This window comes from Mrakia frigida (genome assembly GCF_051309035.1).
Source record: "Mrakia frigida strain ATCC 22029 unplaced genomic scaffold BDY24scaffold_8, whole genome shotgun sequence".
Taxonomy (NCBI): Eukaryota; Fungi; Basidiomycota; class Tremellomycetes; order Cystofilobasidiales; family Mrakiaceae; genus Mrakia; species Mrakia frigida.
Window position 1 is genome coordinate 816,492 of NW_027481273.1, and position 27,820 is coordinate 844,311.

At 54.9% G+C, this 27,820-nt stretch overlaps 9 protein-coding genes across 9 annotated transcripts; 3 read left to right on the forward strand and 6 right to left on the reverse strand.

Moving 5' to 3' along the window:
* Positions 1 to 55: 55 nt before the first annotated feature.
* Positions 56 to 2,810, reverse strand: CPA1 (carbamoyl-phosphate synthase (glutamine-hydrolyzing) CPA1). The gene is made up of 11 exons (XM_076636955.1): positions 2,765 to 2,810; positions 2,546 to 2,675; positions 2,139 to 2,464; positions 1,415 to 1,971; positions 1,204 to 1,312; positions 1,101 to 1,120; positions 921 to 966; positions 762 to 835; positions 601 to 679; positions 412 to 515; positions 56 to 308 (listed from the first exon to the last, which is right to left on the reverse strand). Exons 3-11 carry the CDS (start codon positions 2,359 to 2,361, stop codon positions 189 to 191), a joined length of 1,332 nt encoding a protein of 443 aa, XP_076498671.1. The 5' UTR covers positions 2,362 to 2,464; positions 2,546 to 2,675; positions 2,765 to 2,810; the 3' UTR covers positions 56 to 188.
* A 379-nt stretch (positions 2,811 to 3,189) lies between these two features.
* Positions 3,190 to 5,670, forward strand: BDY24DRAFT_349433 (uncharacterized protein). Its single transcript, XM_076637684.1, has 10 exons — positions 3,190 to 3,356; positions 3,438 to 3,473; positions 3,581 to 3,902; positions 4,012 to 4,068; positions 4,164 to 4,288; positions 4,414 to 4,700; positions 4,795 to 4,926; positions 5,012 to 5,137; positions 5,269 to 5,382; positions 5,557 to 5,670. The coding sequence occupies exons 1-10, from the start codon at positions 3,284 to 3,286 to the stop codon at positions 5,593 to 5,595; spliced, it is 1,311 nt and encodes a 436-aa protein (XP_076498672.1). The 5' UTR covers positions 3,190 to 3,283; the 3' UTR covers positions 5,596 to 5,670.
* Positions 5,671 to 5,907: 237 nt separating this feature from the next.
* BDY24DRAFT_383188 (heat shock factor family protein) lies at positions 5,908 to 10,628 on the forward strand. The gene is made up of 6 exons (XM_076639628.1): positions 5,908 to 6,236; positions 6,362 to 8,565; positions 8,646 to 8,798; positions 8,879 to 8,939; positions 9,013 to 9,472; positions 9,554 to 10,628. Exons 2-6 carry the CDS (start codon positions 6,362 to 6,364, stop codon positions 10,309 to 10,311), a joined length of 3,636 nt encoding a protein of 1,211 aa, XP_076498673.1. The 5' UTR covers positions 5,908 to 6,236; the 3' UTR covers positions 10,312 to 10,628.
* A 1,428-nt stretch (positions 10,629 to 12,056) lies between these two features.
* BDY24DRAFT_433858 (uncharacterized protein) lies at positions 12,057 to 12,858 on the reverse strand (the record flags this gene model as incomplete). The annotated part of the gene is made up of 3 exons (XM_076644131.1): positions 12,057 to 12,216; positions 12,320 to 12,591; positions 12,682 to 12,858. Coding segments are annotated over 3 exons (609 nt in total), but the record flags the coding sequence as incomplete, so codon positions are not given.
* A 191-nt stretch (positions 12,859 to 13,049) lies between these two features.
* Positions 13,050 to 15,289, forward strand: BDY24DRAFT_439916 (uncharacterized protein). The gene is made up of 6 exons (XM_076644479.1): positions 13,050 to 13,329; positions 13,398 to 13,679; positions 13,765 to 13,784; positions 13,898 to 13,991; positions 14,103 to 14,294; positions 14,391 to 15,289. The coding sequence occupies exons 1-6, from the start codon at positions 13,171 to 13,173 to the stop codon at positions 15,258 to 15,260; spliced, it is 1,617 nt and encodes a 538-aa protein (XP_076498675.1). The 5' UTR covers positions 13,050 to 13,170; the 3' UTR covers positions 15,261 to 15,289.
* A 324-nt stretch (positions 15,290 to 15,613) lies between these two features.
* Positions 15,614 to 17,129, reverse strand: BDY24DRAFT_278167 (uncharacterized protein). The gene is made up of 6 exons (XM_076636956.1): positions 16,990 to 17,129; positions 16,628 to 16,887; positions 16,440 to 16,526; positions 16,274 to 16,354; positions 16,093 to 16,172; positions 15,614 to 16,010 (listed from the first exon to the last, which is right to left on the reverse strand). Exons 1-6 carry the CDS (start codon positions 17,101 to 17,103, stop codon positions 15,619 to 15,621), a joined length of 1,014 nt encoding a protein of 337 aa, XP_076498676.1. The 5' UTR covers positions 17,104 to 17,129; the 3' UTR covers positions 15,614 to 15,618.
* Positions 17,130 to 18,160: 1,031 nt separating this feature from the next.
* BDY24DRAFT_278174 (uncharacterized protein) lies at positions 18,161 to 21,736 on the reverse strand. The gene is made up of 7 exons (XM_076636957.1): positions 21,619 to 21,736; positions 21,443 to 21,517; positions 21,049 to 21,320; positions 20,550 to 20,959; positions 20,310 to 20,479; positions 19,962 to 20,243; positions 18,161 to 19,880 (listed from the first exon to the last, which is right to left on the reverse strand). Exons 1-7 carry the CDS (start codon positions 21,688 to 21,690, stop codon positions 18,270 to 18,272), a joined length of 2,892 nt encoding a protein of 963 aa, XP_076498677.1. The 5' UTR covers positions 21,691 to 21,736; the 3' UTR covers positions 18,161 to 18,269.
* Positions 21,737 to 22,378: 642 nt separating this feature from the next.
* BDY24DRAFT_439918 (Rho GTPase activation protein) lies at positions 22,379 to 25,392 on the reverse strand. Its single transcript, XM_076644480.1, has 9 exons — positions 24,932 to 25,392; positions 24,639 to 24,774; positions 24,434 to 24,542; positions 24,270 to 24,356; positions 24,160 to 24,180; positions 24,056 to 24,067; positions 23,973 to 23,988; positions 23,744 to 23,896; positions 22,379 to 23,643 (listed from the first exon to the last, which is right to left on the reverse strand). The coding sequence occupies exons 1-9, from the start codon at positions 25,128 to 25,130 to the stop codon at positions 22,754 to 22,756; spliced, it is 1,623 nt and encodes a 540-aa protein (XP_076498678.1). The 5' UTR covers positions 25,131 to 25,392; the 3' UTR covers positions 22,379 to 22,753.
* A 918-nt stretch (positions 25,393 to 26,310) lies between these two features.
* BDY24DRAFT_383197 (uncharacterized protein) lies at positions 26,311 to 27,484 on the reverse strand. The gene is made up of 2 exons (XM_076639629.1): positions 27,441 to 27,484; positions 26,311 to 27,299 (listed from the first exon to the last, which is right to left on the reverse strand). The coding sequence occupies exons 1-2, from the start codon at positions 27,453 to 27,455 to the stop codon at positions 26,319 to 26,321; spliced, it is 996 nt and encodes a 331-aa protein (XP_076498679.1). The 5' UTR covers positions 27,456 to 27,484; the 3' UTR covers positions 26,311 to 26,318.
* Positions 27,485 to 27,820: the final 336 nt, after the last annotated feature.

A 27,820-nucleotide genomic window follows, 5' to 3' on the forward strand; every position in this document is an offset into this window, starting at 1 on the left:
CAGAGGGGGAGAAAGGGAGACATGACTCGTAGAGCCTGCGGCGGTTCTCGGATCAATGCGTCAAAACACAGGTTTTCGTAGAACGAGAAGGTTTGCTAGGTGGGAGAAAGACGTTATGATTAGGTAAGACCGAGAAAAAAAAAAGAGAGGGCGTAACAACGACTGAAGAGCAAAAAGGATGGAGGTCTCTAAGCCGAAGCCTTGAGGACCTCAGCGACGCTGGGAGCGAGCTCTCCGGTGAGGTTGAACATCTTGCGAGTAGGAATTCCAGCTTTGGTTCGGGCGGCGTTGAGGTAGTCGTCGAACATCTGGGAAAAGCGGCGAGAACGAGGAAGGAGGGGAAGAGTCAGAGATCGAGCGCGCACCACGTTCGTTCGTTCGAGACGCGTCGAAGAGAACAGAGAGACTCACCTCCATGGTGTCGAGAGGTCCTCCAGCAGACTCGGGGTGGAACTGAACTCCCCAGACCTGCTTTCCAGACTCAGGAGTCGAGATGATTCCCTCGACGGAGGAGTCTGATGAAAGGAAGGAGAAAGAGGAGGTCGGCTTTCAACGATTCGAATGGATAGCAGCTTGAAGTGGAAAAGGAGATGAACGAACCGTTGCAGTTGATGAACCAGGGAGCGTATCCCTCGGGGAACTCCTCGGAGAGAACGGTAGCGTACTGGTGGTTTTGGGACTGAGAGGAGGGAAGGGAAGAGGAAACGCGTCAGAAATCGATCCTATCAAGTCGAGAAGCGGTCAGACGAAGCAGTGCTCACAGTGATGTAGACTCGTCCAGCCTTGGTGGTACCGGAAGTAGCGAGAGCGAGAACGGGCTGGTTGTGACCTCGGTCTAGAAGGGGAGAAGAGAAAGGAAGGAGGAAGGTCAGCTTCACGTCTCGTTCTCGATTGGCGGGAACAGAAGGGAAGAAACTCACTTCCGAACTCCATCCTGAAGGTCTCACATCCGACGGCGAGGGAGATCTGCGACAGAAGGAAAGAAAAGGTCAGCGTTCGAGCTTCACGTCGAGCAGCTCGTCCAACGTCGTCCCTCCCTCCCGGAAACTCGCACGGTTTCTTCGACTTCCAGCAAAACGACAACTACTGCAACTACTCACAATTTGACTTCCCATGCAGACTGAAGAAGGAACAGGCGAAGAAAAAAAAATCAGCCAAAAGCTCAACTCGACGGCGAACTCGAAGCTCGTCCGAAAGACTCACCTCCGAAAACGGGCTTGTCGGCAGTGTTGATGTACTTTCCGACCTCCTTAGCGACGTCCATGATAGACTTGGGGTCACCAGGTCCATTGGTAAGGAAGAGACCGTCGAACTGAGCGGAAAGGAAAGGAAGGACGAGAGGAGAGGTCAGAACGACGACGGGAAGGGAAACGATCTCCTCCTCTCCTCGCGAAAGCTGAACGACAAGACTCACCTTGTCCTGCACGGAGTTAATGTCGTAGTTCCAAGGGAGAACGGTGAGCTTAGCTCCCCTCCTGACGAGCGACCTGAGGATGTTGGCCTTGGTTCCGAAGTCGAGGACCGCGATGTGGACGTCTCCCTCGGGGTTGAGAACGTAGGGCTCGGTAGTCGAAGCCTTTGCGATCAGGTTCTCCTTGCTAGGATCCCAGTACTCTCCGACGGCAGGGCTTCCCTTAGCGACCTCCTCCTCTCCGACAGCGATCCTTCCCAAGGTAGTTCCCTGATCCCTGAGGAGGGTGGTGACGGCTCGAGTGTCGATTCCGCTGATTCCTGGGACTCCGTGTCGGTCGCACCACTCGTGGAGAGACTCGATGGCGAGGTAGTGAGAGTGCTTGAGGGCGACGTCGGTGACGATGACTCCTGAGCACTGGATACCGGAGGACTCCATCTGAGGGATTCCAGGCATCGAAGCAAGAGGCTCGTTGGAGGGAACTCCGTAGTTTCCGATGAGAGGAGAGGTGAAGACGAGGATTTGGCCGAGGTAGGAAGGATCGGTCATGGACTCGCAGTCTGTGAGGGAGGAGGAGGGTCGTCGAAGGAGAGAAGAGGACGAAGGAAGGACGGGAGGAGGAGAAGGAAGAGAAGAAAGTGAAAAGGTCAGCTTCGGAGATAAGAAACGCTCCATCTCGTCCCTTCTGTTTCTTTCCTCCCTCTTGCAGCTCGTCACTAAAACTCACAAGAAGTGATACTAGTCGAGAAGACGGTCTCTCCCCAGACGCTGTTCTTGCTTCCGAAGCTGGTTCCAGTGAAGGACTGTCCGGACTTGAGGTGAAGAGTCGCTGGGATGGTTTTGGGGAGACTCGCCGCGGCTGTAGCGAGGCATCGTCGCAAGGAGGAGACGGGGACGATGGAAGACCTGGCCATTCGGAGGGTGGAAGGGTTGAAGAGGAAGGACGACATAGTGAGGTTGAAAGTGGTGATGGTGGTTTAGGAGATGTAAAGGTTGGGCGGGTAGTTTGGGAGGGAGTTCTTAAGGCGAAGGGTGGATTTGATCGCAAAGGTACTTTTTGGGATTATAAAGAAGAGGAAAGATAGGTGAGCTTGAGATCTATACACGAAAAGAAAGCAAAGAGAGTAGACTTACGTCTTCTGATATGTTCTCAGAGAAGGCTGCAAGCATGCAAAGGGCACTCGAGGCGCAAAAAGGGTAGGAAGGAGGAGGGAGGGTGGGAAGGGTGAAGGAGGGAAGCTCGAAGCTGTTGTTTTTTGAAGGTCTGCCAGAGAGAGAGATAGCGAAGAGGAGTCGAGTCAGTTGTAGAACGAGAAGTAGGGCTAACACGATACACAGAAGAGAAAGACTCACAAAGAAGGAGAGGGGTTGTGGGAGGAGAGACTGATGTAGTTGAAGGAGAGGAGAGGGAAGTTGAAAAAAACGAGAGAGGTTTCGATCGAGTCACACAATCCGGTTTGGGAAAAAAATGCTCGCTTTTTTCGGTCAGTCTGCTTCTTGAGAGTTAACTTCAGCCTACCACAGAGTTCTAACTCCACTTTTTCGCGGCTGAAGGGCTAGGAAGCTCGAGGAGGGAAGCTGGGACGCGTCTTGACGACGACCAACCGAATCCGTTTGGTTGAGCTCGGATCTTCTTGCAGAGAAGAACTCTGAACATGAGAGTCATATTTTCTCCGTGCGGTTCATCTTCCGAACGATATGTGTTGATTGTCGGACCCACTTTTTATATTTTTCGTTGGTCGCAAGGCGTTGAAAGGGAAGAGAGCTTGCTCGAGCTCCCTCCAACTCTCACCTTCTGTCTTCCTTCCCTCCCTCTCTCCCTTCTTCTTCCCCCTTTCCTTTCTACCCCCAAGTCTACTGTTCAACTAGTGCATGTCCGCACCCACCCCAGTCACCGGCAACACTAAGCCTTCGCTCACAGGAGTTCGAATTAAACAGAGAAAAGGTGAGCGCTCCCTTTCAGCCCCACTCAAAGGCAAACCTCTCTCTCTCTCGAGCTGACTCTCTCTTTTCTTCTGGTACTAAGGTGTGGCGAAAGCTACTGCCAAGTTCGAGCCTGAAGGTGAGTCTCTCTCTCTCTTTAAACATATCTTGCGCTCTCTCGGTTGTCCTCGCTGGCCGTTTGCCTGCCCCGAGCTCAAATCTCACACCTCCTTCCTCTTCTCTCAGTTTTCCGAGACGCCCTTCTTTCCCATCTCCTCCCTATCCCTCCTACCCAATATGATCTTATCGCCACCAAGCTCATCACCGCTGGTTCAACCCTAGAGTTCCTCAAGTACTCGGACGCCCTCTTCGAGATCGTCTTCGTCGGAGGAATCTTGCAACCTGGAGGCTCTTATGTCGAGGACGGAAAGACCGAGAGGTCTCCCTTCGCCATCATCGGTGGAAAGGACGAGATCGAGGGAACCGCCGTCGCAGAGGGAGCAGACCAGAAGGACATCCTCGCAGAGGTCACCCAGAAGGTCGAGGTCATGAAGAAGGTCATTCAGAGGTGAGCACTCTCCCCTTCAACCCTCCCCTTCCCGTCTCCCGGCTCTCCTCCATGCCATCTCTTGAGAGCGACTTTGTCCTAATCATCTTCTCATTCCCTTGATCTTTAGGTACAAGTACCTTCAGAAGCCTCTCGAGCAGAACGTCCTCCCCGCTCTTCTTCAATAGTCAGTTTGAGCTCGAGCTCCCTTCTCCTTCCTTCCCTTCGTCGGAGCTCTCTCGCTGAACCCTGACTCTTCTTCTCTTTCGCCCTTCCCTACAGCATCATCAAGTGGACTCCTCTTCAGCGAGAGAAGGTCGCCGACGCTGCCGCTATGCTTATCGCTCAGGGCTTCGCTACCGGAGAGTGCCTCCTCGCCCTCACCAAGGATCATCTCGTCAAGGACTGTTAGTTCTCTCCTTCTCTACTCGAACAAATCAGCCTTCCGAACTCCTCTCGTTCACATGTCGCCTCGATTGCAAACCTGACTCTCTTTTCTTCTATCCTCGTCTCTCTCCCTGCACCTCCTCAGCCATCTCCCTCTCCTTCCTCACCCACTTCATCCGCGCCTACCTCACCTTCCAGAACATGGAACATCTCTCCCGTCTCCTCAGGTCCTCCTTCAAGGACATCATCCTCGTCTTCCCTCAGTCCAAGCGAACCCGAGCCGCTCTCGACGCCCACTTCAAGGCCGAGGGTCTCCCTCAGGTCGCTGAGTGGTACGGAAAGCGACAGACCGTGCTCGTCAAGGAGGAGTTGACCAGGTGGATGACTCAGGCTTGTGAGGAGGATGAGTTCACTGAGGAGTGGGTTGAGAACGTGAGTTGGCCTTGTTGATCAGATCTGGGATGAGGCGAAACAGTTGGGCGACGCGCTGAACCTGATTCCCTTTCTCCCGTTCTTCTTCAAATAGGCCCTCGGACACGTCGCTACCCAGCAGGTTGAGAACTCGCTTCCTACCAGCGATGTTCTCTCCATCTCGTGGAATGCCCTCATGGCTTCCTTCGACTGGGCTGGTCGATCCGATCAGTTTGCGAAGATCAAGGTGCGTCTCGTCCCTTCGGCTTTCTCTGCTCTCTTTTTTCTCTCGCCGCAACTGACCTTTCGAAACCTCTTTTCGTTTCTTGTAGACCTTCTTCCCCGTCCTCGCTCCCTTCGCCAAGAAGCCTCTGGAGCAGGTCAACCTTCTTCAGATCGTTCAGGTGTACTGCTACGACGAGCAGAAGGCCATGAAGTCCTTCCCTTCCCTTGTCAGGGTACGTCTTCACTCTTCATTCGCTCCATGACATTTCCAAGTCTCCTCCCCTCGTCGATACGAGCTTCTCTCTTCGCTTTTTCGATTCGTTCAACTGACACTTCCTTTCGCTCGGTTTCACTCTTCGTTCAGATCCTCTGGGAGGCCGATCTCGTCTCGGACAACGCCTTGATCTACTGGTTTGACAAGGGCGCGAAGCCTCAGGGCAAGGAGTACTTCGTCAAGAGCGTGCAGGCACTTTACGACGTGAGTGCTCGTCTCGTTTCTCTCCTTTCTCCGCCGTCGCTCGTCGCTCGTCTTCGCTCGAGAACTCAATGCTACACAGACTTCGAGCTCGAGTCAAGAGGGAGTGAAGGGAATCTGGCTCTACGCGTTCTTCCATCACTGACCTTACTCTATCTCTTCTTTGTTTTCCTCCAGCACGTCACTGAGGAGAGTGACGACGAGGAGGACGAGTAGATTATCTTTTTTGAAGGCTTGGAACGTGGGAGCCAAACTTGGAGTGTAACATCTCAATGCAAACTTTCTGCTAGACTGGAAACGATGGGAGAGAGCGAGGAAGCGAAAGCAGGTGCGAGTGTGAGCGAGTGAGGGCTCTGCGTCTCTCGGCTCCTACTTCGCCTGCTCAACTACTTCATACGCAATTTAGCTTGTAGGCGGAGTTTGTCGCAATAGGAAAGGAGGTCTGAAACCCTGAAGTTTCCTAAACATTGGTGGCGGCCGAACCATCTTCGTCGCTCGTTTGAGGATCTGGAGAAAGGAGGAGGAGGAGGGACGAGAGCTTCGAGCTCACCTCTTGAACTCTTCCTTCCTCTGTTTGATGATCTCCCAACGTCCATGACCTCGTTATCTTCTCTTCGAAGGCTGACGTAGAGACTGATCTGTCCCAGGTCGACACCCCGAAACTTGACTAGCTCGGAGAAGAGGAGGGAGAGCATGGGCTGAAGGGGGAAGAAGGAAGGGGGGGAGTTGGACCCTTCCGAAGGACTCTGTTTGAACAAGAAGGCCCCTCTCCCTTGCCCTCTTTCTGCTCTTTTCTTTTCACTCTAAACCATATCGCGTCAACCTTCCATCTCCTCACGTTTATCTCAAGCTCAACGGTTCGTTCCCTTTCCTCCTCCTCTGATCCTCCCTGTTCGCGGCTTCAGTTCAATCGAACGACAGCTCACCTCTGCTCCTCCTCCTCCTCCGTTGCTCTTTCTCTCTGTTCTTTCTTTGCGCTCAGATGTTTCCTAGCAGCCAGTCTGCCTCATCGAACACCTACGAGGACAGATCTCTAAACCAAAACTCCAACTCTTCCTCCACGTTCTCCTCTCAACATCGTCCGAGCCTTCACCACTCGAGGTCACTTCCGTTGGGAAATCGACTCTCCTCAACTCCCTCGCCTTCGTACGCTGGAAGCACGACGACGAACTCGGATTGGACAGGACAGGGAGAGTCTGGGATGCTCTGGAGGGACGAGGGCATCTCGCCGGGAGCATGGACGGGAGAAGGAGAAGCCTATTACGAGGGAGGCGAGATGGGCAGCTCTTTCTTCGGAGGATTCGACGACCAACACCAGCAGCTCGCACCTCCTCCTCCTCTTCCTCCAGCTTCGTCTGCTCAGGGGTCGAGGACGGATATCCTCTCAGGACGCTCCTCCCACGCTCCTCTCTCCCAGTCTTCTTCCTTCGACGATTCACCCTACATCTCCTGGGGAGACACCCTCTCTCGGAGCTCGACTCCCTCTTCCGACACTTTCCCATCCTCTCCCTCCCACTCCCAACTTCAAGACTTCACTCCTCCTCGCTCTCAACCTCAGCAGCAACTTCGCCACCCTCTCTTCCAGTCGAACCTTCATTACTCCAACGCTCCGGCTTCCATCGCCGCTGCTCGTCGAACGTCCCAACCCGAGCTTCGAAACGCGTCCAACTCCTCCTCGTCCTCGAACCTCCTCCCTCATCTTCATCGGCAGGCTGTCGCCGACGTCGTTCGCAGAGGATCACTCCCCTCCGGCAGGTTCACAGGAGGTCTCGTCGCTCCAGACTCGTACCAGAAATCAGGAGGAGGAGGAGGAAACTCGGGAGTTCACACTCTCCGACAAGAGTTGACGACGGACGCGACCCTTCGTCGAGGCTCTCTCCCAGACGGCCTCGACTCTCCCCACATCACTCTCCCTCCCAACGCCGTCCACCCATCGTTCACGAATCATCCTCATCCCTATCAACTCCAATCCTACTTCAACGCGGACACCTTCGACGCTCAACCAGCTCAATCGAGGTCCTTCGGAAATCGACGACTCCCTCTCCTCCGATCCGTCTCGGACTCCTCGTCCACCTCGAACCACGCACCTCTCCGTCTCTCCTCCTCGTCACCTTCCAGCCAGTACGCAACGGATCGAAACCTTCCTTCGTCGCTCTCAGCACTCTCGGTCCAGTCTCCAACGTCGATGGGATACGCACGAGGATCGGGAGGAAGAGGACTTCAACTTCATCAACCTCCATCGAACGAAGTCTCGCCGTCGAGACCTTGCTTCCCCGTCGCCGAGGAGGAAGAGGCAGCACCCATGCAGACGGAAGGTTTCGACGGAGATTGGGAGAAGGCGTCACATCCTCTTCTTCACCAGAACTCGTCGGAGGAGATGGCGAGAGGTCGGTCGGACGCGTCGTCGGTTTCAAGTCGTCAATCGCACTGGCCAGCACCGATAACCACGACGGAGCTTCGATACCGAGCCTTCTCGACGGCTTCTTCGTCGTCCTCGTCTGGAATCTCAACTCCCAACTACCATCTCTCCCCAGGCGTCACACCCAACTCGACTCTTCACACCGTTCCCTCCGTCCTCTACTCCTTCTCTCCCTCGAACGAAGGAGGAGTCCCATCGCCTCACTACCTGGAATACCAACATCAGCAGCAGCAGCAGCAGCAGTCGTCAATCATCAACAACTTCACTCCTCCTCCTCAAGATTCGTCGACGTTCAGGACCCGAGCCAAACGATCCGCCTCCGCTCCAGGGCCGTCTCTCCTTTCCATCAGGGAGACGACTTCGCTCTCGTCCTCGAACAACGATCCGATGATCACAGACACTCCCAAGGCCAACTCCTCCGCCGTCCGTCACATCAAGCCCGCTTTGGTTCTCGGACACCCTCAACCGCTTGTGGAGGATCAGGAAGTCGACAAGGAGGACGGTCCCTCTTCCGAGAGCGAGGAGGACGACAACGAAGCAGACGAAGATTTCGTCGAGAAGGAATCGAGGTCGACGGATGCCGACGAGGAGATGACGGACGATCGAGAGCAGAGTCAGGAGGAGACGACGAGCGGGAAGGACGAGAGCGGGGAGGACGAGATGGACCAAGATCCGGCTCCCCTGGCTACCAAACCGGGAAGGAATAGAACCAGGAGAGTCCTACCCCCAATGCCTACAGGTACAAGGTTCCCCGAGAAGCTTTACAAGTGAGTTCACTTCGAAAGACACGGGCAGAGAAGACGACGCGACGACGAAGCTGACCCTCCCTTCCTTTCTTCCTTAACAGGATGGCCAACGCTGCTTCCTCTCGTCCCCACGTCGACTGGTCTCCTTCCGGGGGGAGCATGATCATTCCTGATCCTGAGGAATTCGCCAGTGCCGTACTTCCCCTCTACTTCAAGCACGACAAGCTGTCGAGTTTCCTTCGCCAGCTCAACATGTCAGTCTCGTCTCGCTTCTCCTCCCCTCAAGCGTCCTATCGCACATCCGATGACTGACTATTTTTCTTTGCTGGATCAGCTACGGATTCCATCGACTTCGAAATCCTTCCAAGCTAGAGGACGGAAAGGAGACGAAGAAGGTCAGTCCTCGAGACGCGTCGTTTCGACCTTGTTCTTTCGCTGACGATCATCCGCTTTCCCCGTCTGTTTCAGAGCCTCGAGTTCTCACATCCCAATTTCCTTCGAGGTCGGGAAGACCTCGTGCCCCTAGTCGTTCGAAACTCGGTTCCTCTCGCTCGATCTACGAGGAAATCGATCGTCACCGCTCCTCCTTCTTCTCTTCTGATCCCTTCGCCTCCTCCTCCTCCCGCCGTCGTTGAGGGACCTTCTCCCGCCATGGTCCCAGAGGAACGACAACCCGAACCTGAGCCTAACCTGGAACCGGAACCGGAGCCAGAAGTTGTCCATCCACCTCCTCCGCCACGACCTCTCACTCCTCCTCTTCCCGAGCCTCTCACCTACGAGCAGCTGCAGAATGCGCTTCGCAGGGCGAACTCTGCCGTCTCTTCGCTCGTTGGACACCTGAGGGAGACGGACAGAAGGAGGGTCGAGCTGGAGCAGGTCGCCGCTAGGTTGAAGTTGTTCGTTTTGAGGAGACTTCCGAGGGAGCAGCGTGAGTCTTTTCCATCCTTCGCTCCTCATGCCACAGAACGGAACCCTGACGCGTCGTTCTCGTTTTTTTATGTATGTATAGTATCCGAGATTGCCGATCTCCTCGTTCAGCGTCCCTACAGCCACTCCTCCTCCCCAAACCACTACCACCCTCCAACCTCGGCTCCTCACTCTCAACGCTCCTTCAACCTCTCCATCCCCTCCCACCAACCTCTCACCTCCGCACCCACTCCCTCCCCAACTCTCTCGTCGCACTCCGGAGGCAACTGCCGCACCCACTCTTCCTCTTCATCCTCGACGCTCTCCCTCCTCGGCCCTCCTACGTCCGCCAACCCAAGCGAGCCCTCTCCCTCCTCTGGATTCTTCGCCGCTCAGGATCATCTCTCTCACCAGCACGACGGATCCTTCTCCCCTACCAAACGACCTCGTCTCTCTCCAGGAGGAACAGGTCTCGTCTACGCTACCGCCGGAGCTCCCCTCCTCTCGCCATCGGAGAAGACTCCAACCTCGGCTCAACACGCGTCGTCCTCCTCCGTCTCCCGACCCCTCCTCCCAAGGAAAACCTCCTCCAAAACTCTTCGCGTCGGGAACGTAGGAGGATCCTCCCTCGCAGCCCGACGTCGAACCGCTTCCTCCTCGAACGCCAACCAGCAACACGCAGGAACGGGTCTGGGTCTGATCGATCAACCGATCCTCAACTTCGGACTCGAACAGCATCACCCTCCGAGTCACGGAGTCAAAGTGGAGGTCGAGGAGATGGATGATGACTTGATGGGGAGGGCTTTGAAGGGAGTTTATCATGAGGAGGAGGAGGGTCCGGCGGGAGGGAGGGGGTGGTAGCTTTCTCTCGTTTCGTTTCGTTCGTTCGTTCTCTCGTTTTGTTTTTGGAGTTTCGGCTGGGGGTTCGTAGAGTTTCCGAAGGAGGGTGGATGGGAAGGAAGGAATTAAGGTAGTTTGTTCGGTCCTTAGTATTTTTGGTGTTGGTTTCGTTCGTTCGCTGTCTCTCGTTCGCTTCTCTCTCTCTCTCTTCGTTCGTTCGTTTCAGGAAAACAACAGGAATACGCTCTCTCTCCCTCTCTCTCTCTTCCCCTTTGCTCTTTCTTCTTCCTTACTCGATCGTAGTAGTCTCTGTTTTTCAGTTAGGATATCGATCCCACCTTCGTTTCGACCTCGGAAAGACTTTCAACGCGTCCGAGTCGAGCTCGGAAAGTTGACTCTTCTCTCGCTGGAGATTGATATCGTTACAAGAGAAGGTGTTCATGCGGACATCTTGAAAAGCAGGCTATGATTCGAAAACGAACGAAGAAAAGGAAAGACAAATCGACTACCACAGCGACCTTAACGAATCAAGTCTCAACGCCAGCCTCGACTAGAGGTGAGCGAGAGGAGAAGCTTCTCTCGATCCTTGGGACCTTTGGAGGGGACGACGACGTAGATGTGTCTGGTTCGAAAGAGCGTTTCAGAACCGAGGGGGAGGATGGGGACGGGGAGGCTGGAGAGTCGGATGAGGAGCTCGAGTTTGAAGCTGAGTGGTGGAGCTGAAAGCTCTCGAGCATGAGTAGCTAGTCGGTGTTCGTGTTTCTTGTGATAAGACTCGATGGATGCGATGGTTCGTCTTGGATTCTGATCAAGGAAAAGGCAGGAAGAAGGAGAGTGTTTGAAAGTGAAATCGAGAGGCGGTCGTCAGAAACGACGCGTCGCTCGTTGATTGAAGGTCAACGACATGAGAAGAAGCGATATCACCTTCGATTGGAACGTTTCAAAGACCTCCACGAGAGGGCGATCGGCCTTGGCGAGAAGATGAATGAGATGCTGGTCCTCCTCGAGCGTCCACGAACCAGGAGAAGGACGAGGGAGTCCGAGGAACCTCGTCAATCTGTGCTTCTGGTAGTGATTCCTTCCAGAGGAGACGGATCTCTGGGACTGCATGGGACGCAATGGAGATGCTGGTGAGTTGTCGTTCGGTAGAGCGAGTACGAGGTTCGAAAAGGGAGGGAGAGAGAAGAGCTCACCATCTTGTTGAACTTCGCCGCAGCCTCGGTCACCGTCGAAGAACTCTGAAGGCATCGAAGGAAGTCAAACTTCTCGGTATCGGAGTAGGCTTGGAGCTGTTCGTGTCTGGATGAAAGGGAATAGAAGGCTCGAGTCAGTCTAGCAAAAGATAGGAACGACGAAACCCAGACTCACGAAGCAAGTTCGCCTCCGTAAGTCCCATCATCCTCGACTGAGCCAGAACCGTAGTCTTCCTCGTCCTCCTCGCTGTCCTCATCCTGTTCTCCGATCTCCCACAAGGCGCTCCCAGCATTTTCCAGTCTGTGGAGCGAAGAGGCGCCTGGTGAGCGACGCGTCGACGACGCCCCTCGTCTTCTCGTTCGAAAGACTGCGACCACGGCAAATCTCACTCACGATGTCGGATCATTTCGAATCTCTCGAATCCGCCTTTTGAACCAGTCGTCGTGTCGATCGTGAAAGTTTCTGCAGCCCTGAGCGGAACGCGTCGTGAGCTGAACAAAAAAAAGGGGGTTGTCGGGCCGTCAGGAAACGTTTCACAACGAAGGCAAAGCAGAAACGAGGGATGAACTCACATCCGTCTTAGCGTACAAGTCGAATCCGTTGAGACCGTTCGAGTCCTTCGAGAAGGGATCGTTGACCTCGATGGCCAAGAACGACGCCAGGCTCTCCTTCTCCGAAGACGTCCATTTCTCTCGGAAGGATCTCGACGTGGACGAGGTCTCGACTGAACGACTGTTCAAGCGATGGAGGAAGAAGTCGAGAGAGGAGAAGATGGGCATTTCAGCGCTCTTCCCTCCCCAGACGCGTCGAGGCAAGAAGAGAGCACGAAACGAACCTGACGAGCCGCTCCCTCCCCTTCCCTTTGTCCTTCACCTCCTGTCCCCCACGAGATCTGGGAGTCTCGAGCTTGAACAAGAACTCCTCCTCCGATTCCCAACTGCTGTTTCTGAGCGATTCCTCGATCCAGGAGAGAAGAACGAGGCGTTGAGAGGAGGATTCGGGTCGAAGGAGGTGATGAGCGAAGGGAGCGAAGTCTGACTTTGGGTCGATGACGAAGTGAGTGGCCTTGGAGTGATCATTGGTGATGGTGGGAAAGAGAGGCAGATCCTACAAGAGAAACATAAAGGCTCGAGTGAGCTTGGGAGAGGTGAGAAGGGAGAGAGCAAGGGAAAGAACGAGAGCAGAGGAAGAACGAACCCCCACTTGCTCGTAGAAGTTGGCGACCTCGACTGATATTGGATCCAGGTAGATGATGAATCCTAGAGGCCAGGTGAGAGAAGGAGGGTTGTAGCGAGCTGAGTTGGGATCTTGGAAGGAGGAGGGGCGAGCAAGAGCCGAAAGAGGAGGAGGAGGAGGAGGAGGAGGAAGGAGAAGGTGAGCTCGACCTTGAGCAAAGGAGGAAGATTCAGGCTGGAAGTCCATCTGAAAAGAGAGTTCTTCTTCAAAGTCAAGATGGTGGTTAGCGAGAAGAGAGTTTGGCGAGGTGAAAACCTTCGAAAAGACGATAGGGGAAGTTGAGGGATAGGAAAGCCCCAAGCTCCTCCCTTTCCCCTCCCGCTGACCATCAAACGCCCATTCCGACGTTTTCCCAGCTTATTCAGTCCTGGCAACTCATCTTTTGACCTTTTCCTATCTTCTCCCTCAACCACATCAAGCTCAAGATCTCCCTTTCCTTATCACTTCACGATGACCTCTTCCCATCCTTCCAACGCTCGACGTCCCTCCGTCCCAGCAGCAGGAGCTCCGACTCTTTCGTTCAATCTCTCCTGGATCTACGACCGAACTTTGGCTCTCTACTTCGACCCTGAATCGTCGAGAACTCTGGAGACTCAGAGGATTCTTAAGGTGAGCTCGATCTCTTCTTCTCTTTCCGATCTTCGGCGAGCTCACTCCTCCTCTCCTTCCCCTTACAGACTCGTCTTCGAGACGCCGACCTCCCCAAATGCACCACTCGGTCCCCCGAGAGAGCGACCCATCTCATCATCGACATCTCCGCTGAACCTCACGACTTCGCCAACCCTTCTCTCGGACAGCACGTCGTCTCCCTCGACTGGTTCCACGATTCGTTCGTGGCTGAGAAATGTCTCCCTGAGGAGGAGTATCACGTCGAAACTGCGACGGAAGGAGAGGAGTCCATGGGAGAGGAGGAGGAGGGAGCTCGACACAGACGGGAAGCAGGCGACAACGACGAGTTCGTTCCTCCTCTCCTTCTCCGTCCTGCTCGTTCCTTGCTGAGCCATTTATTACCTTACTGACCTCCCTCTTCGTGTCTTCAGCTTCGATCCCAAGGCTGGACAGAAGTAAGTCCTTGCCTCCACTCTTCTCTCACACCGCTCGCTCCGCGTCGGCCCTCGTCTCGTCTCGTCTCGTCCTCGGCTCACCCTCTCTCCCTCGTTCCTCTTCTCTTACGTAGGTATCAGTACTCTACGAAGGAGACTGAAGATCTCCGGAAACTCATCGAATCGTCCTCAACCCACGCTCAAGCGTTCGTCAAGTTCATCAAGAAGGTCCGTCGCCCGCTTCCTTCCTCTTCCGCGTCGCACCTCGCCTCTTTCGTCGCTGACCACTGACTAATTCCTTCGTTTCTCTCGTTTCCCTTGATTCACCTTTGCTCACAGTATCCTTCCCGATCTCTCATCGGCGTCTCAAGCTACTGGTATCGAACCCATCAGCCCGCTACGGGTACCTCGTCGTCGAAAAAGACAAGTCAATCGTGGTCCCTCGAGGAGGATACGAAGTTGATTGGGATGCTAGCTGGACGATCATCGGGAGAGAGTTTGGAGAGCGTTTATGCAGCTTTTTCGAAAGGGGTGAGTCCTTGATCTGCTTTGCTTCCGTCGGACCAGAACGCGTCGACACACTCTCGTTCTGACCTCCCATGTTCGTTTCTTTCGTCTTGATCTCAGAGTAACGGCAGAAGTCATCGAGCTACAAAACATCGCTACGAGAAGGAAAGAGGTCGATTCGTCATCGCCATCGCTGCTCTCAGGACGGCCGAGTCCTCCTCAAGGAAGGACAAGAGGAGGAGAAGGGGAAAGTCGTCGTCTGAGGACGAGAACGAGCGACGTACAGGACCTTCGGAAGTCAACACCCAAAAGCGCGTCGAGGACCTCATGCAGCTCGACCCCTTCGAAGGACCTTCGGAAAGAAGGGACGACTCAGGAGGAAGAAGGTCGGTCGTCGGATCTCACCTCGCTCGACCTCGAGGTTCGACTCCTCCTTCCTCCCCTCGAGCATCGACCTTCTCGTCCAAACCTACTTTCAACACTCACGGAGTCATCGCTGGATCGTCGTATCCCCTCCACACTCCTCACCAAATCTCCTCCTTTGCTTCCTCGTCGTCCCAACACCGTCCACTTCCCGTCCACTCCCCCTCTCCTTCCCTTTCCAACCATCCTTCCTCCCCGCAGTCTCTTCCACCCCTCAACCTCGTCCCCAACCCTCTCCTTCGAGTAGGTACGAGACCAGCGGACTGCGAGGACGAGGACGACTTCTGCTGGTTCTGCTCCGAGCTCTCGTCGTCGTCGTGGTACGAGCCTTCCTTTGCCTGGACGGATCCTCAAGACGCGACGAAGGTCCTGCACAAGGTTCTGGATACCTGCAGGGAGTGTTTCGAATGGTCGAAGGGGAGGATGGCCTTGGGAGAGGGCGAGTTGACGGAGGGTGAAGCAGCGATGGGACAGGAGGAGAGGTTGGTTTGGGAAACGAGGAAGATGGTTGAGAGAGGAGAGAAGATCAGGGCGATTAGGTTTCCGGCGGTGGTGCCTGGGTACTAGTCGTATGCTTGAGGTCGAGGTTGAGCGGGGAGGGAGGGAGACGGCGGGACGGGCGACGACGCGTCGATCCGAGTTTGGGTTGAAGAGTTTTCATTTCTTTGCTACGCCTCGAGCTATGTTAGTGACTATTCATGCATCAAATTGTCTGCGTTCACATCCCAGACAAATTCAACAAGATACAAACGTTTTCTTCAGTCTCGTCGACTCTTCTCGGCGCGTCGGGCAACTCGTTTCAGCGAAGCTCTTGATCTTTCTCGTCGGCTTCAACGTCGCTCCACTCTTCCTTCCCTGAGTCCATGAGATCCTTTTGAGAGGCACAATGTCATCAAAAAACGACCGAGACCAAGGAGAAAAGCGACTAGACTCCTTGCATCGCTCGAGCTCTCTTCCCCTCTCCCTCCACAACCAGTAACCTCGTCGTCGCTTCCAAACTCGACCCACATACCCCTCCTACATCGCTAGCCGAGGTCATCTTCTCTTCGACGAACTTGGCGCACTCTCTGCACGTATGGTCGACTCTGTTCCCTTGCTCGTCCTTGAAGTTTGGATTCCACTTGCGCTCCTCCCATTTCCCACAGAAGTGGCAGCTCGGTCGATCATGTGGACAGCCGGGAAGCCTCTCTCCGATTCGGTAGCCTTGTCCAGACGAAGAAGCGAACGAGTGCGAGGTCGAGGAAGCTGGGCTGTTGGGAGAGGGAGAAGTACGGACTTGATCCTTCGTGTCGGCTGGGAGGGCGAAGGTGGAGGATTCTGAGAGGATGTCAGAGAACGACAGATGAGAATCAGTAACTAATTCGAGCAGGTGTGGGGCGAGAGATAGGTAGGGACTCACGTCGAGTGGACCTCCCGATCTTGTCGACGACGACGGCCGAAGAGCTTCTTCGATGTTCGTGGACTGATTCCTCGGTGGTTCTGGTAGAAATTCAAGGACCCTGTCAAGATATGTTAAACGAGAAGGTTCCTAGACCTCCCAAAGAGGCGAAGCTAGGAGATGAAACTGAAGACGAACGAACCCGTTTCCGTTTCCGTTTCCGTTGACGACGACGCGTTCGTTCCCGTCGACCTTCAGCTTCTTGTTCGATCCGGATGAGGATCTGAGAATGGTCCAAGGGTGATTAGAAACGTTCAAGATTGTTTTTTATTTTATTTTCGTGCAGCAGATACAGATCGAGGACTCACCCGGTACCAGCGTCACCATCAGCGGGTCGTCTTCCGTTGGTGTTTTCGTCCTGTCGATGTTGATGATGCTCTGATTGAGCTCGAACTCTGAGCATACGAGCACGAGATATACAGCAGCAATTCAGTAAAGGTCACCTTCCGTGAAATCTACAAACATGCGAGCGAGGAGAAGGGGAAGGAGAGCTCACCTCTTCGACGACTCCTCGTCCTTCTGATCTCGAGCTCCACCCTCTCCCTCCGCAAGCACGTCCCTCAGCCCAAACCCATGCTCCGATACCATCTTCCCTTGCTTCAAGCACTGGTTCAACCACTCTCCACTGACGACCTTGACCGAGGAGTGCTGGGATAGCAGGTATCTCTCGAGGTGGATGGAAGCGTCGGTGCGATCCAAAACGACGTGGGTAGCGAGAGAGACCTCTCTGACGATCTTGAGGTTGGGATGAGAGGTCTGAAAGGTGCAAGAAGGTGCAAAATAGTGAGCATCAGAATGGGCTCGGAGCGTGCGAGAAATGAGGAAGATGGCGGCGAAAAGGAAGGGAGGAGGACGAACCGCAAGGATTGACGTGAAGCCCTGAAGGAGGGGAGAGAACTCATCCAGGAAGATGGCGTAGTTCGAACCGAGACCGAGTGTAGACGGGCCTCTTGCGCTTCCATTCACGAGCATGACGAAAAAGAAAGGGAGAGTGGAAGGGAAGGGGAGGAGTAGTGAGCTCGTTCAAAGCCCCCGACCTCCTGGATTTCGAGGTTAGTCTCCTCGTCGCGAAGAGGTCTGCGAGCAGCGCACGGTCGAAGACGTTTCGACCTCCAGAGTGCGATCGTACTTCTTCGAAAGAAAGAAGAAAGGATCAGTCCTCTGTGGGGGTTTGGAGAGGAAGTGTGGAGTTCTTCTCGTTCCGTTCTTTCTTTTGTTTTGGTCACGACGCGTCTCTTCTCCTTTTCCCTTCTCGGTTAGAAACCCCGCTTCGATAGGTTCTGGGCCTCGCCCTTCTGTTTATACTTAGTTCTCCTCTTCCCTTCACCGACTCTTCCCTTTCTGTAGATCCCTTTGCCTGAAACCCTTCTCTCTGCGACGCGTCTCACCTGTCGCGTTCCCTTTTGCTCTCGACCCTCCCTTCTGTCTCGACTCTCTACGTTGAATACATATTTGTCTCAGTTCTCGCCTTCTCTGCCTCTTCCCTTTTATAGTTTATACCCCTTTTGATTTGCTGTGACCGCTGAAGCCTTTGCGACGTGTCTCGCGTTCCGCCTTCCCTTTCCCTAGCTACTCTCTCCTGCTCCTGTTTCTCTCGCTGCGCGTTGGACTGCGGACCGTATTTAGTATAAAGAGTGGACCAGTTTTGACCTTCTTGCTATCCATCAACTTTCACCCCAGAATTGGTCAACTTCTCAGCTTCCCTTCTCGTCTCCCTTTCTCAGCTTCCCTTCTCCAGAACCAGTCTCGCAGTCAAGTCGCCCAGTAGTAGTTCTCATTCTCCCTCGCGTAGTTCTCAAGTCGCCCGTAGCAGTAGCCTAGTTCCGACCTTCCCTTCTCCCAGCCCACCCCAAAGCCTCCTAGAGCTGAAACCTCAACGAGCACTCGCCAGCGTCGTTCCTCCCACGAACTTCGATAGAGGTACCCCTCACAACCCCTCCCAGAACCCTTCACTTTACAGTAGAACGTCCACACCTCCTCGAAGCCGACTTCTCGACGCGTCAAATCAAAGCTGAAACAAGGCACGACGCGCTCCTCCTCCCCTTCAATCAGCACTCCGACTTCCCTTCGGAAGATTGGGACGAGCATCAAAAAGCCAGATACAATCAGCACTAGCCTACAGAGCTCGTTCTCCGCTACTACAAGAAATCAGAAGCTCTCTTCCTCCCTCCCTGCCCCGTCGACGCGGACGCGACGACCACCTTCTTCTCTACCCATACGTCTTCCCCTTCCTCCTCCTTCTCCTTCTCCTTCTCCACCGCCTTCACCTTCTTCCTGTCCTTCTCCTCCCCATCCTCCTTCTCTTCTCTCCTCCTCTTCCTCTCAGCCTCCCTCTTCCTGCTTCTCGCCTCCTTCTCGCCCGCGTCCTCCTTCTCCTCGTCCTCCTCGTCTCCCTCCTCGAACGAGATCAGAGCCTTCTTCGACTTCTTGGATTTTTTCGGCTTGTCCTTGTCCTTCTTGGGTTTCGAGGAAGTCGAGGCCGAAGGAGCGTCGTCTTCATCTCGAGCGGATTTGGAGAGGAAGGTCGGTCGAAAGGAGGTTGGGTCGAGGGAGGAGGAGAGAGCTGAGGGTGGTGGAGGCGGTGGTGGGAGGTTGGATGGAGGTGGAAGACGAGATGTAGTGGTTGAGGAGGAGGAGGAGGGAAGAGGGAGGGAGGGTTTGACTATCGACGCGTCGAGCATGATCGATTCCTCCTTGTCTTCTTCGTCGTCGTCGGAAGACTCGTCGTCCGAAGCGAAGATAGCCTTGAAGATATCCATCGAAGGTCGATCCGCCGGCACTTCTCCTCCCTCCTTCCCTTCCTCTCCATCGTCGACGACGGTTGAAGCAGCTTCGACGACCTCCTCCTTCTCGTTTGACGACGCGGCCGATAAAGGAACGACGTGAACGAACTTCGACTGCCAGGCGTTGGGGTCGACGACGGGTTTGAGACTCGATCTGTTGGCCTGAGCAAATGCTCCTACATCGTCGGCGCTCGAAGGTCCTTCGGGGTGAGGATCCTGGACTCCAAACCTCTTGCAGAGGAGCTTGACGGGGAAGAACTCCTTGACCGTCCTCGTCAAAGGGCCGTACATCCCCATCCTCGCTGCCTGCTGCATCGGAGTCTCGTTCTCTGGAATCCTAGGCTTGAGCCTCTCCAACCTCTCCTCCTCGGCTTCCCTCTCCTTCGTAGCTATCCTCTCGGCTCGCTCCTTTGGATCCAGAACGAAGAGTCCAGCCTTCGTCGTCTGAGTATCCCCTCCTGCTGCTGCTGTTGTAGCTGAGGTGAACCGGTTCGACATCGACGCGCTCATGGGTCGGAAGATCTGAGCTGCTGCTTGGAAGTCGGTGAGCTCCCGAAGGAGAGAGGATTGGGTTTGACCAGGAAGGATGGTGCTGAGAATGGACGTGGGATCGGTGTGGGTAGCTTGGGAGGTGAGGTAGGCTCGGTAGCGGGCTTGTCGAGCTGGGTTGTCGCCGAAAGGCATGAAGCCGTGGAGAGCTCCGTTGGCTGTTGGAGCGTCGACCGTTGGGACGACGAACGTTGGCGGAGGAGGGGGTGGAGGAGGAGCGTTGGGAGCTGGCGTAGAGGTGGAGGAGGTGGAAGGTTTGGGAGCGGTGAGAGAAGCTATCCGTTCTCGATCCTTTGCTGACATGAAGTCGAAGACCGATTTGACTGAAGCTTTGACGGGAGGTTCCGAAGACGCGACGGCGACCGAAGGGAATTCCGACTCGAGTTGTGGCTTCTTCTCTCCCAGAAGAGCTCCTCTCTGGAGATCGTGAAAACAAGACCTTCGAGTTCAGTATCCCAACCTTCGTGATGGGTGACGAAATAAGGCGGATGGACTCACCTGATCGGACGACATCGCCTGCCTTCTCCTCCAAGCCTCGTCTCCATCGATGATCTCCCTTCCCTTGCCCTTCAGGTCCGCCGGCGTCGTTGAAGAAGTCAAGTCCCACTTCTTGCCTCGATTCCAGATCCTCGAAGGACGAGGTTCCCATCCCTGAGGTACCTCGGGAGGAGCGAACCATCGATCGACCTTGACGGGATCGGACGCGACGGTGAACCCTCGAACGACTGGTCGACCGTCGTGCCAGGTCGAAGTGGAAGCGGTAGCATTGGTGGTTGTAGGCTGATATGAATAGAAGGGACATCGGTCAGTACGAGAATCGAAGCAACGACAGAGGAACGAACGAACCTTGAGGGGAGCTCGTCTCGAGGAAGAAGAACCCATCCGGAGAACGTCCTCGTCGTCGTCTTGATGGAAAGCGAAACGACCTGGTCCCGAAGAGATGCTCGCTGCTGTCGACGAAGTTCCATAGACGTCTGCATCGTCCTCGTCGGCGTCCTCGATCCCGTAACCGAAACCTGAAGAAGCGAAAGGAGAGGGAAGGATCAGCTCGAAGTTGAGTTTCGAAGAACTGAAAAAGAGATTCACCAGTCGAGTTCACTCCTCCAGACCCACTAGCATCTCCTCCCTCTGAGTCCTTCGCACCCTGACCTCTCTCCAACCCAGCTCCTCGAACCCAACCCAGTCCCTCGCTTCCGTCTTTGGCAGGGTACACTCGCAACGGCGTGTCTCTGGGAGCGAACAGATGCTTCTTCGCCTCGTCGTCGTCTCCACCTTCAGCCTCGTCTTCAGCCTCGTCTCCATCGGTATTCTTGTCCTTCTTCCTAGAGATGACTCGGTCGTAGAGGGAGGCCTTGGAGTCCTGAAGCTTGAGAGCTCGAGCGGTGATTCGAGGACCGACTCCTTGACCTGGACGCCAGCCCAGCTTGCTGAGGAGTTTGGAACCGATACCAGAAGTGGAGGGAGTGACGAGATCGGAGAGGAAGTCGGGCAGGTTGCTGTGAGATTCAGGAGCGAAGAAAGAGGGAGTGAGCTCGACGAAACGAGTAAAGGTCGATAGAGCGGGGGAGAGGGAGGGAAGACGCACCTCTCGTCAGTTCCAGCTCTACCCTTCCCTTTCCTCCCTTCAACCCCGAAACCTTCCTTCGTCTCCAGCTTCTGCTCCTCCTTCATAGCCGCTAAATCCTCCTCGTCCATGAAGTCCTCTGGTTTCTGAGCTGGCTGAGCTCGTTGAGTCCGAGAGGAGACGAAGGTGGAAGGAGTCCATCCTTCTTTCGATCCGACCGAGTTGAAGTATCCTGCTGAGAATCCTCCGGTGAAGGCTCCGTGCAAACGACGACGTCCTTGATCGTCTTTGACCTACGAGAGAGAGAAAGAATGGAAAAAGACAAGTCAGCGAGCGAGTCGAGGGGGAAAGGAAGGAAGGAGGAAGTCGAGGTGAGCTCGAAGCTGGAAGCGATGGGGTGGAAAACGGAGCTCACCTCCTGCTTCCAAAGAGGCACAAACTCTCCATCGTCCTTCTTGGTGTTGGCGAGAGGTGGTAAAGGTGTTCCGATCTGTACAATGAGCGCAGAGGGAAAGGAAGGGAAGGGAGGTGAGCTGATTGAGCTTCGGTGTTGGGTCGAGAGCTGAAGGAAGGGCCCGAATGAGGACTGACCTGGCAGAAGGATTCAGACATATTGGACGAAGGTTGAACGTCGTCCAACTTCCTCTTGAGTCGACTAGTCATGCTTCGAAGAAAGAGGGAAGGAAAGAAGGGAGGTGGTGTCGTCGTTGAGGGCAAGGCTTCAAGCTCGTCGAAATCTCCTCCTCCTTCTGACCTCCCTCGGTCGTCTTGATTCCTAACGGCCACCTAGCTTGCAAACTCGAATCAATTCCATCTTCGAGAACATCATCGACTCTTCTTCTTCTCCCTCTCTTTTCTCCAGGAATCTCCTAGTCGGACTCGTACCATCGGTCGCGCTGCGTCTCTCCTCCGATTCTCGTCTTTCTCTCTCTCTGTCTTCCCTCCTTCTCTTCCTTACCCCTCAGCCTCATCTCCCTTCGTGCACTGTTCTACTTCAACTCACTTGAAGAGAGGTACCCCTCGATCCAATCAAATGGATTCAACGAAGACGAAGCGTCGAGTCGATCTCAAAGATTTGGTCCCCTCGCGACGCGTCGTGGGTGGTTTCTTTTGGACTTAAGCCCGCCTCTTCGTTCATATTTCCCTACAAACCTCGTTCATTTTTTCGAAGAGAGGTATTCCGGCAACAGTCACCTCTTTCCGTAAAACAGATTCCCGCCAGCGGAAACATCACACGCCTGTCTTACGTGCCTGCGACGACCGACCTTTGTTCCTCGCCCCTCTCTCTCCCGCTCTCTCTCTCTCCCTCTCTCAGCAAAACACGACCTAGACTAACAGAAAAAGGTCCCAAGAACAAGAACAGATTGTTTCGTTAGATATGCGTAGGGAAAAAAACCCCACCCTCAAAGAAAAAGGGAACCTAGACAACCAAACCGAAAACCGAAACCGAGAACGAGAACGAGAGAGAAAAGGACGTCGAGACGACGCGTTACGGACGTGAAAAAGCAAGAGAGACAACGAAGAAGAAGAGAAAAGATGTGCGTTTTGGAGATATACGAGATGGGCGTAAGACGTTAAGGAGGGAAAACGAGAAGGAAGGAGAACAATGTCCACCAACAAAGAGAGGGAACCAAAAAGAAAATCCGAGATTGAAATTCGAGAAACCGAAAAAAGCGACGAAAGAAAAGAAAAGAAGAAAAAAAAACGAGACGGGAAAAAAAGAGGATCAAGCCGCACCGAAAACAGACTTCTTCCCCCCCGCCGTCAACGCCAACTCCTCCCGCTTCTTCTCCTCCTCGACAATCTTCTTCCTCCTCCCACCCCCACCCCCACCACTGACCCCCCCACCTTCCAGCCTCCTATTACTCGGCGCCGTACTCCTCCTCCTCACGCTCGCTCCCGCTCCCGCTCCCGCTCCCGTCCCCATCGTCGTCGGTGTTCCCCTCCCGGTACTTCCTCCGTTCCCATCCTCCGCTCTCAAACTGCTATGCCCAGGACTACTCGTCCCCACTCCTCCTCCTCCCGAAACGCTCCTCGACGACGACGGCCCCCTCCCTCCTCCAGGTTTGCTCGTCGCCGACGTCGATTTCGACCGACTCAGCAACCTCTCCTGCGTCCGAGCAGGATCTCCCATTCGAATCACCACCCCGCCGGGGAAATCGTCGTCGGATTCCGAGGCGGCCATGGTGTCGGAGAGGCGGGTAGAGCGGGGAGGGGTCGAAGGACGTCCGCTTGGTTGTTGTTGTTGGTGGTGGTGGTGAGACGACGAGGAAGAGGGAGCGGGAGCGGGTTGTTGGCGGCGAGAGGAGGAGGAGGGAGGTGGGTTGGCGTTGGAGGAGGAGGAGGAGGAGGACGATGTAGTAGGAGTAAGAGGAGGAGGAGGGAGGTTGTTGGTAGAGGTGTGATGAGGTCGTGGTGAGGTAGAAGAGGAGGAGGATTTCCCTTTGGAGGTCCGACGGTAAGGGTTTTCCTTGAGACGGGATTCGAGGAGAGGCGAGAAGTCGTCGACGTGGGTGACGAGGAACTCGAGCACTTTCTGGGACAGAGGGTGTTCGGAGGGGAGCATTCGGTGGTCCGGGTGGGAGAGGATTCCAGGTTGGAAGATGACGGCGAGGTCTGTAAAGCGAAAGCAGGAAAGGGAGCGAGTCAGCGAGTGAAAAAAAAGAGAGGAAAGAGAGAGAGAGACGCGTCGATTTGGGGAGGAGGGCTGGCTCACTCGTTGCGGTCATGAGGTTCTTGTCGCTCTTCTTCTCGAAGACGCTGAGGAGATCGAGGACGTAGAGGAGGAGGTATTTGTTGGGTACGGGTAGTCGTTTGATGAGGTTGCTGTAGGATTCGACGGTGGCCTTCTCCTTCGTTGGGTCGTCGGCTTGTGGGAAAAGGGAAGGAGGGGCCGAAGAGGGTGAGCTCGGTCTTCGTCGAGACGCGAATGAAGAGAGACTCACTGTAGGTATCTCGGAACTGATCAGATGGAAACGAAAGAGAGTCAGCTTATGGAAGAGAAGGAAGAGCATCGACGCAGACTGACCTCGTGGTAGAACTGTGAAGAGAGAGCGACAGAAAGAGAGGAGAAGGAGAGGTGAGCTCGACTAACTCCTTCTTTCCACCTCTCGAACCGAAAACGAAGCTCACCGAATCGGGTATAACGGAATCCTACGAAGCAAGAGCGAAGCCAGAGGTATACTGATCAGCTCAGGACCGACCCTCAGAAAGCCAAATGTCGGGAGGTTCGACCAACTCACAGGCATCTGGGTCAAGAACCGACGGAAGATGGTAGCGACATCATGGCTCGTGTGAGGCACTTCACTCCAGTTGATGTACTTCCCGTACTGCAGAGTTTCCGAACCGAACAAACATTCAACTTCTCCTTTTTGGAAGAGCTTGAAAAGGGAGGGAGGCGGCTCACCTTTGGCGGTCGATCAAAGATAGCCTGAATCTCCTTCATCCGTTTCGAGCTCCCCGAGACTCTGAACGTTCCTTCCACTTCTGTTGCGTTCTCCTTCAGGTAGCGACCACTGTGTAAGAGACCCCGAGAGAGAGAGAAGCGAAGTCAGAGGGCTGAGGGAGGGAGGGACGGAAAGGGATTAGAGAGGGTTGGGAAAGAAACGAACCATCGAGCGACGACGGTCGGGACGACTCCCCAGACGTAGAATGTTCCGTCCGGTCCTGGTGTAGAGATGGTGATGGAAGCGTAGGTGATGGCTTCGCTCAGAGGCATCGAAAAGACTGGACGACCTTCTGTTGGAGCTGTTGTGGGGAAAAACAAAAGGAGGGAGGAGGAGAGGAAAGGAAGGAGAAACGAAAGGTCAGCTCGAACGAATAACTCCTTCCCTCCCTCCCTTCCTCCTCTCTCGTCACCTTTCTATCCTTCCACAACCCTGAAGAGAGAGAGAGAATTGCTAACCTGTACTAGTAGTAGCAGTAGTAGACTGATACGTCCTCTCTCTGGACCTGGACCTGGTCGCTGCGAGACCAGGAGTGCTGGCCGCTCCAGCTCCTTTCCCGCTTGACTTGAACTTGTTCCACCACTCCTTGAGTCCCTTCCCTGTTTCTTCCCCACCACTGCTCTCTCCAGCGTACCCTCCTGTCGTTTCTGAAGTCATGGCTCACAAAGGCGGAAGAGAGGCGAGGAGGGAGAGAGGCGAGGAGGAAGGAGGAAGGAGGAGAGGAGAGGAAGGAGGAGAGCTGCCCGTTGGCTCGAGATGGAGGAAAGTCGACGACGACGAACGACGACGACGGTGTTGCTGCTGATGTAGATGATACTGAGAGAGAGAAGGTACGTCCTGATCGAAGGATTCGAGGAGCTGGATCGAGAGATGGTGGTCGTTGGGGAAGGGGTTCGAGAGCGGAGGAGGTCGAGGTCGAGCCTGGCGAGCTGTGTCCTTCAAGAGAGCGGAACGCGGAGAGTAAATTGTCGTTTCGCTTGTTTGGTTGGGGGGGTTCTTTTCTGAGGTTTTTCACTGGTAGAGATCGCAAGAGAGAGAGGGAGGAGGAAAGAGAGTTATCTAGTGTCGAAGTGGGAGTGAAAGTTTTGGACGAAAATCGAGTTTACGTATCAAGAGGGAAGGAAAGCACCGAAAGAGAGAGGATCCTCTCGCGCGCGACGCCACGACTCTCACTCTCTCTCTCTCTCTCACTCGCCGTCTCTGTTAGAAGAGGTCGCACAAGGGATACGGTTTGATCTCGATCCAAAGAAAAAAAACTGCGAACCCAAAAAACGAAGCAAAGAACGAGCGATTTGATCTAGATCGACGACGACGCTGTTGATCTTATCCTTCCTTCCTTTCCCTCCTTCCCTCCGTCCCAAGCCACGTCCCTCAAACGTGAGCTTCTCCTCCTGTATGTAGTCTGAAACAAGACCGCAATCAGGTTAGGGTGACGAAACGAGCGAGAGTCAGTCAGGGGAAACAAAGGAGGACGAAACGAGGGAACTGAAGCTCACCCAGATCTGCAGAAATCGGTGGCTAAGAGGGAAGAAACCGAACGTGGTTGATAGATGGTAGAGAGACCCAGAGACGACGACGACGAGGAGAAGCGTTCGACGAAGAGCATGCAAGGAGGACGCTCCTGGCGAGAGATGGCCGAGTCCTCGACGCGTCGACGACGAGCCCTGCGGTTCCTCGAAACGAAACGACCGACCCTGCCTGCCTGCGATCCTCCGATCCGAACGAGTTTGGTGGTAGTAAGACTGTCTCCAACGGGGCACGCTTTTATCCCTTGCCGATCGAAGATCGATGATCAAGAACGCAACCGCGACGCGTCCCTCTTTCCCTCCCTCCCTCCCTCCCTTCTCATCCCCTCCCTCCCCTCCCCGCCTTCACCAAATCCATCAACTGCCTCAACTCCCTCTCCGGATCCATCACCACCTTCCCTTTCCCTCCCTCTCTCACCTCCACCTCCAACTCCTCCTCCGTCCCAAGCTTCACCATCCCCTCCTCCTCCTCCTCTTCTAACTCCTCCTCTCCCTCGTCCAACGCGTCCGGTAAGCTCCCCTGCGGGAGACGAAACATCGGTTGAAGAGGTTTGGAACCGATCCAGTTGGGTCGAAAAGGGTTGTTTTCTTGGACGTCGGACGTGGAGGGGAGCGTCCAGAACGAATTGTCGTCGTCGTCGAAGGAGGAGGAGGAGGTGGTGGTGGTGCGGGTGCGGGTTTTGAAGAGGAAGGAGAGGTTGGTTCGTTCGGTTGAGGTTGGTGTGGTTGGGGAGATGGAGGAGGAGGAGAGAGGGGGGAAAGGAGAGGAGGAGGCGGTAGCGGTGGCGAGGAAATCTGCTTCAAAACTCGAGCCGTCGTCCTCCTTGTCGTCCTTGTCCTTGTCCTCGGATGGAATCGAACTCGAGCTCGACGACAACTTCCCCTTGTTCCCCTTCCCAACCTCCCTCTTCCTATACGTCCCCAACTCCCCTTCCTCCAGTTTCCCTCCTCCTCCTCCAACCAACGACCCCATCACCTCCTCCGCGCTCTCCCTCGTCCCCGCCCAAAACTCCGGATCCGCTTCGGCACTGAGCCTCGCAAACTCTCGGATCCGCCTCTCGGCGTACTGAACGGCCGTTCCGATCCGAGTGTTCTCGACAAGGTGGCTGACGATGTTGGCTGCGGAGAGCATCGATACAGGGAGACGGTGGAAGAGGTTGGACGTGTTGAGCGGGGTGAGGAGGGAGAGGGGAGGGGAGGAAGGAGCGGGGGTGAGTTGGATGGTTAGGGACGGCGAGGAGGAGGAGGAGGAGGAGGAAGGGAGGGGGAGGAGGAGGAGGGTGAAGTTGGGTTGGTGGGTCTGCAAGGGGTGGGTTGGTTAAGGCGGAAAGAAAGGGAAAAATGAACAAAAGTCAGTCGAGAGTAAAGGAAAAAAAGCAAACGTCGAAAGGAACGCGTCCTTGAACGAAGAAGAGAGAAAAGGAAACTGGCTACTACTCACCATGCCCATGCTCATTCTGAACTCAGGCTCCAAGAACAACCTCTTCAACCTCGACTCTGCCTTCTCAATCAATCCCCACTCGTCCTCCTCCCCTTCGAAATCAAACGTCCTCTCCAACGCCGACTCCTTCTCTCCCTCCTCCTCTCCCTCCTCCTGCCCTTCCTTCTCTCTCCAAACCTTCCTCCACCCAACCTCCCTCAGCTCCCTCTGCTCCTCATCCGTCGCCAACCTCGTCCTCGTCCTCTCCCCTCCTTCCGCCGCGTCCAGCTGCAAGATCCGATCGACCGCTTCGCGAAGACGCGTCCTGCTCGCCTCGGTTTCCTCGGGCGCACCGAGCGACTGAGCGGCGACGAGGTTCTCTACTCCTTTGGCTGCGACTC

Bases quoted from the DNA above. Each gene is read 5' to 3' on its own strand.
- BDY24DRAFT_349433 (XM_076637684.1), top strand. From the start codon at position 3,284: ATGTCCGCACCCACCCCAGTCACCGGCAACACTAAGCCTTCGCTCACA. The intron at 3,357-3,437 runs GTGAGCGCTCCC...TCTGGTACTAAG, and splicing joins TCGAATTAAACAGAGAAAAG to GTGTGGCGAAAGCTACTGCC. The intron at 4,701-4,794 runs GTGAGTTGGCCT...TTCTTCAAATAG, and splicing joins CTGAGGAGTGGGTTGAGAAC to GCCCTCGGACACGTCGCTAC.
- CPA1 (XM_076636955.1), bottom strand. From the start codon at position 2,361: ATGTCGTCCTTCCTCTTCAACCCTTCCACCCTCCGAATGGCCAGGTCT. The intron at 967-1,100 runs GTGAGTAGTTGC...CTTCTGTCGCAG, and splicing joins TCTGCATGGGAAGTCAAATT to ATCTCCCTCGCCGTCGGATG. The intron at 680-761 runs GTGAGCACTGCT...CCCTCCTCTCAG, and splicing joins CTGGACGAGTCTACATCACT to TCCCAAAACCACCAGTACGC.
- BDY24DRAFT_439918 (XM_076644480.1), bottom strand. From the start codon at position 25,130: ATGACTTCAGAAACGACAGGAGGGTACGCTGGAGAGAGCAGTGGTGGG. The intron at 24,775-24,931 runs GTTAGCAATTCT...TCCCCACAACAG, and splicing joins TACTGCTACTACTAGTACAG to CTCCAACAGAAGGTCGTCCA. The intron at 24,543-24,638 runs GTTCGTTTCTTT...TCTCTTACACAG, and splicing joins CCGACCGTCGTCGCTCGATG to TGGTCGCTACCTGAAGGAGA.
- BDY24DRAFT_439916 (XM_076644479.1), top strand. From the start codon at position 13,171: ATGACCTCTTCCCATCCTTCCAACGCTCGACGTCCCTCCGTCCCAGCA. The intron at 13,330-13,397 runs GTGAGCTCGATC...TTCCCCTTACAG, and splicing joins AGACTCAGAGGATTCTTAAG to ACTCGTCTTCGAGACGCCGA. The intron at 13,992-14,102 runs GTCCGTCGCCCG...CTTTGCTCACAG, and splicing joins TCGTCAAGTTCATCAAGAAG to TATCCTTCCCGATCTCTCAT.
- BDY24DRAFT_278167 (XM_076636956.1), bottom strand. From the start codon at position 17,103: ATGCTCGTGAATGGAAGCGCAAGAGGCCCGTCTACACTCGGTCTCGGT. The intron at 16,355-16,439 runs GTGAGTCCTCGA...GACCATTCTCAG, and splicing joins GATGGTGACGCTGGTACCGG to ATCCTCATCCGGATCGAACA. The intron at 16,011-16,092 runs GTGAGTCCCTAC...ACATCCTCTCAG, and splicing joins GATCGGGAGGTCCACTCGAC to AATCCTCCACCTTCGCCCTC.
- BDY24DRAFT_383188 (XM_076639628.1), top strand. From the start codon at position 6,362: ATGTTTCCTAGCAGCCAGTCTGCCTCATCGAACACCTACGAGGACAGA. The intron at 8,566-8,645 runs GTGAGTTCACTT...CTTCCTTAACAG, and splicing joins TTCCCCGAGAAGCTTTACAA to GATGGCCAACGCTGCTTCCT. The intron at 8,799-8,878 runs GTCAGTCTCGTC...TTGCTGGATCAG, and splicing joins TTCCTTCGCCAGCTCAACAT to CTACGGATTCCATCGACTTC.
- BDY24DRAFT_278174 (XM_076636957.1), bottom strand. From the start codon at position 21,690: ATGACTAGTCGACTCAAGAGGAAGTTGGACGACGTTCAACCTTCGTCC. The intron at 21,321-21,442 runs GTGAGCTCCGTT...TCTCTCTCGTAG, and splicing joins TGCCTCTTTGGAAGCAGGAG to GTCAAAGACGATCAAGGACG. The intron at 20,480-20,549 runs GTGAATCTCTTT...TCGCTTCTTCAG, and splicing joins TGGAGGAGTGAACTCGACTG to GTTTCGGTTACGGGATCGAG.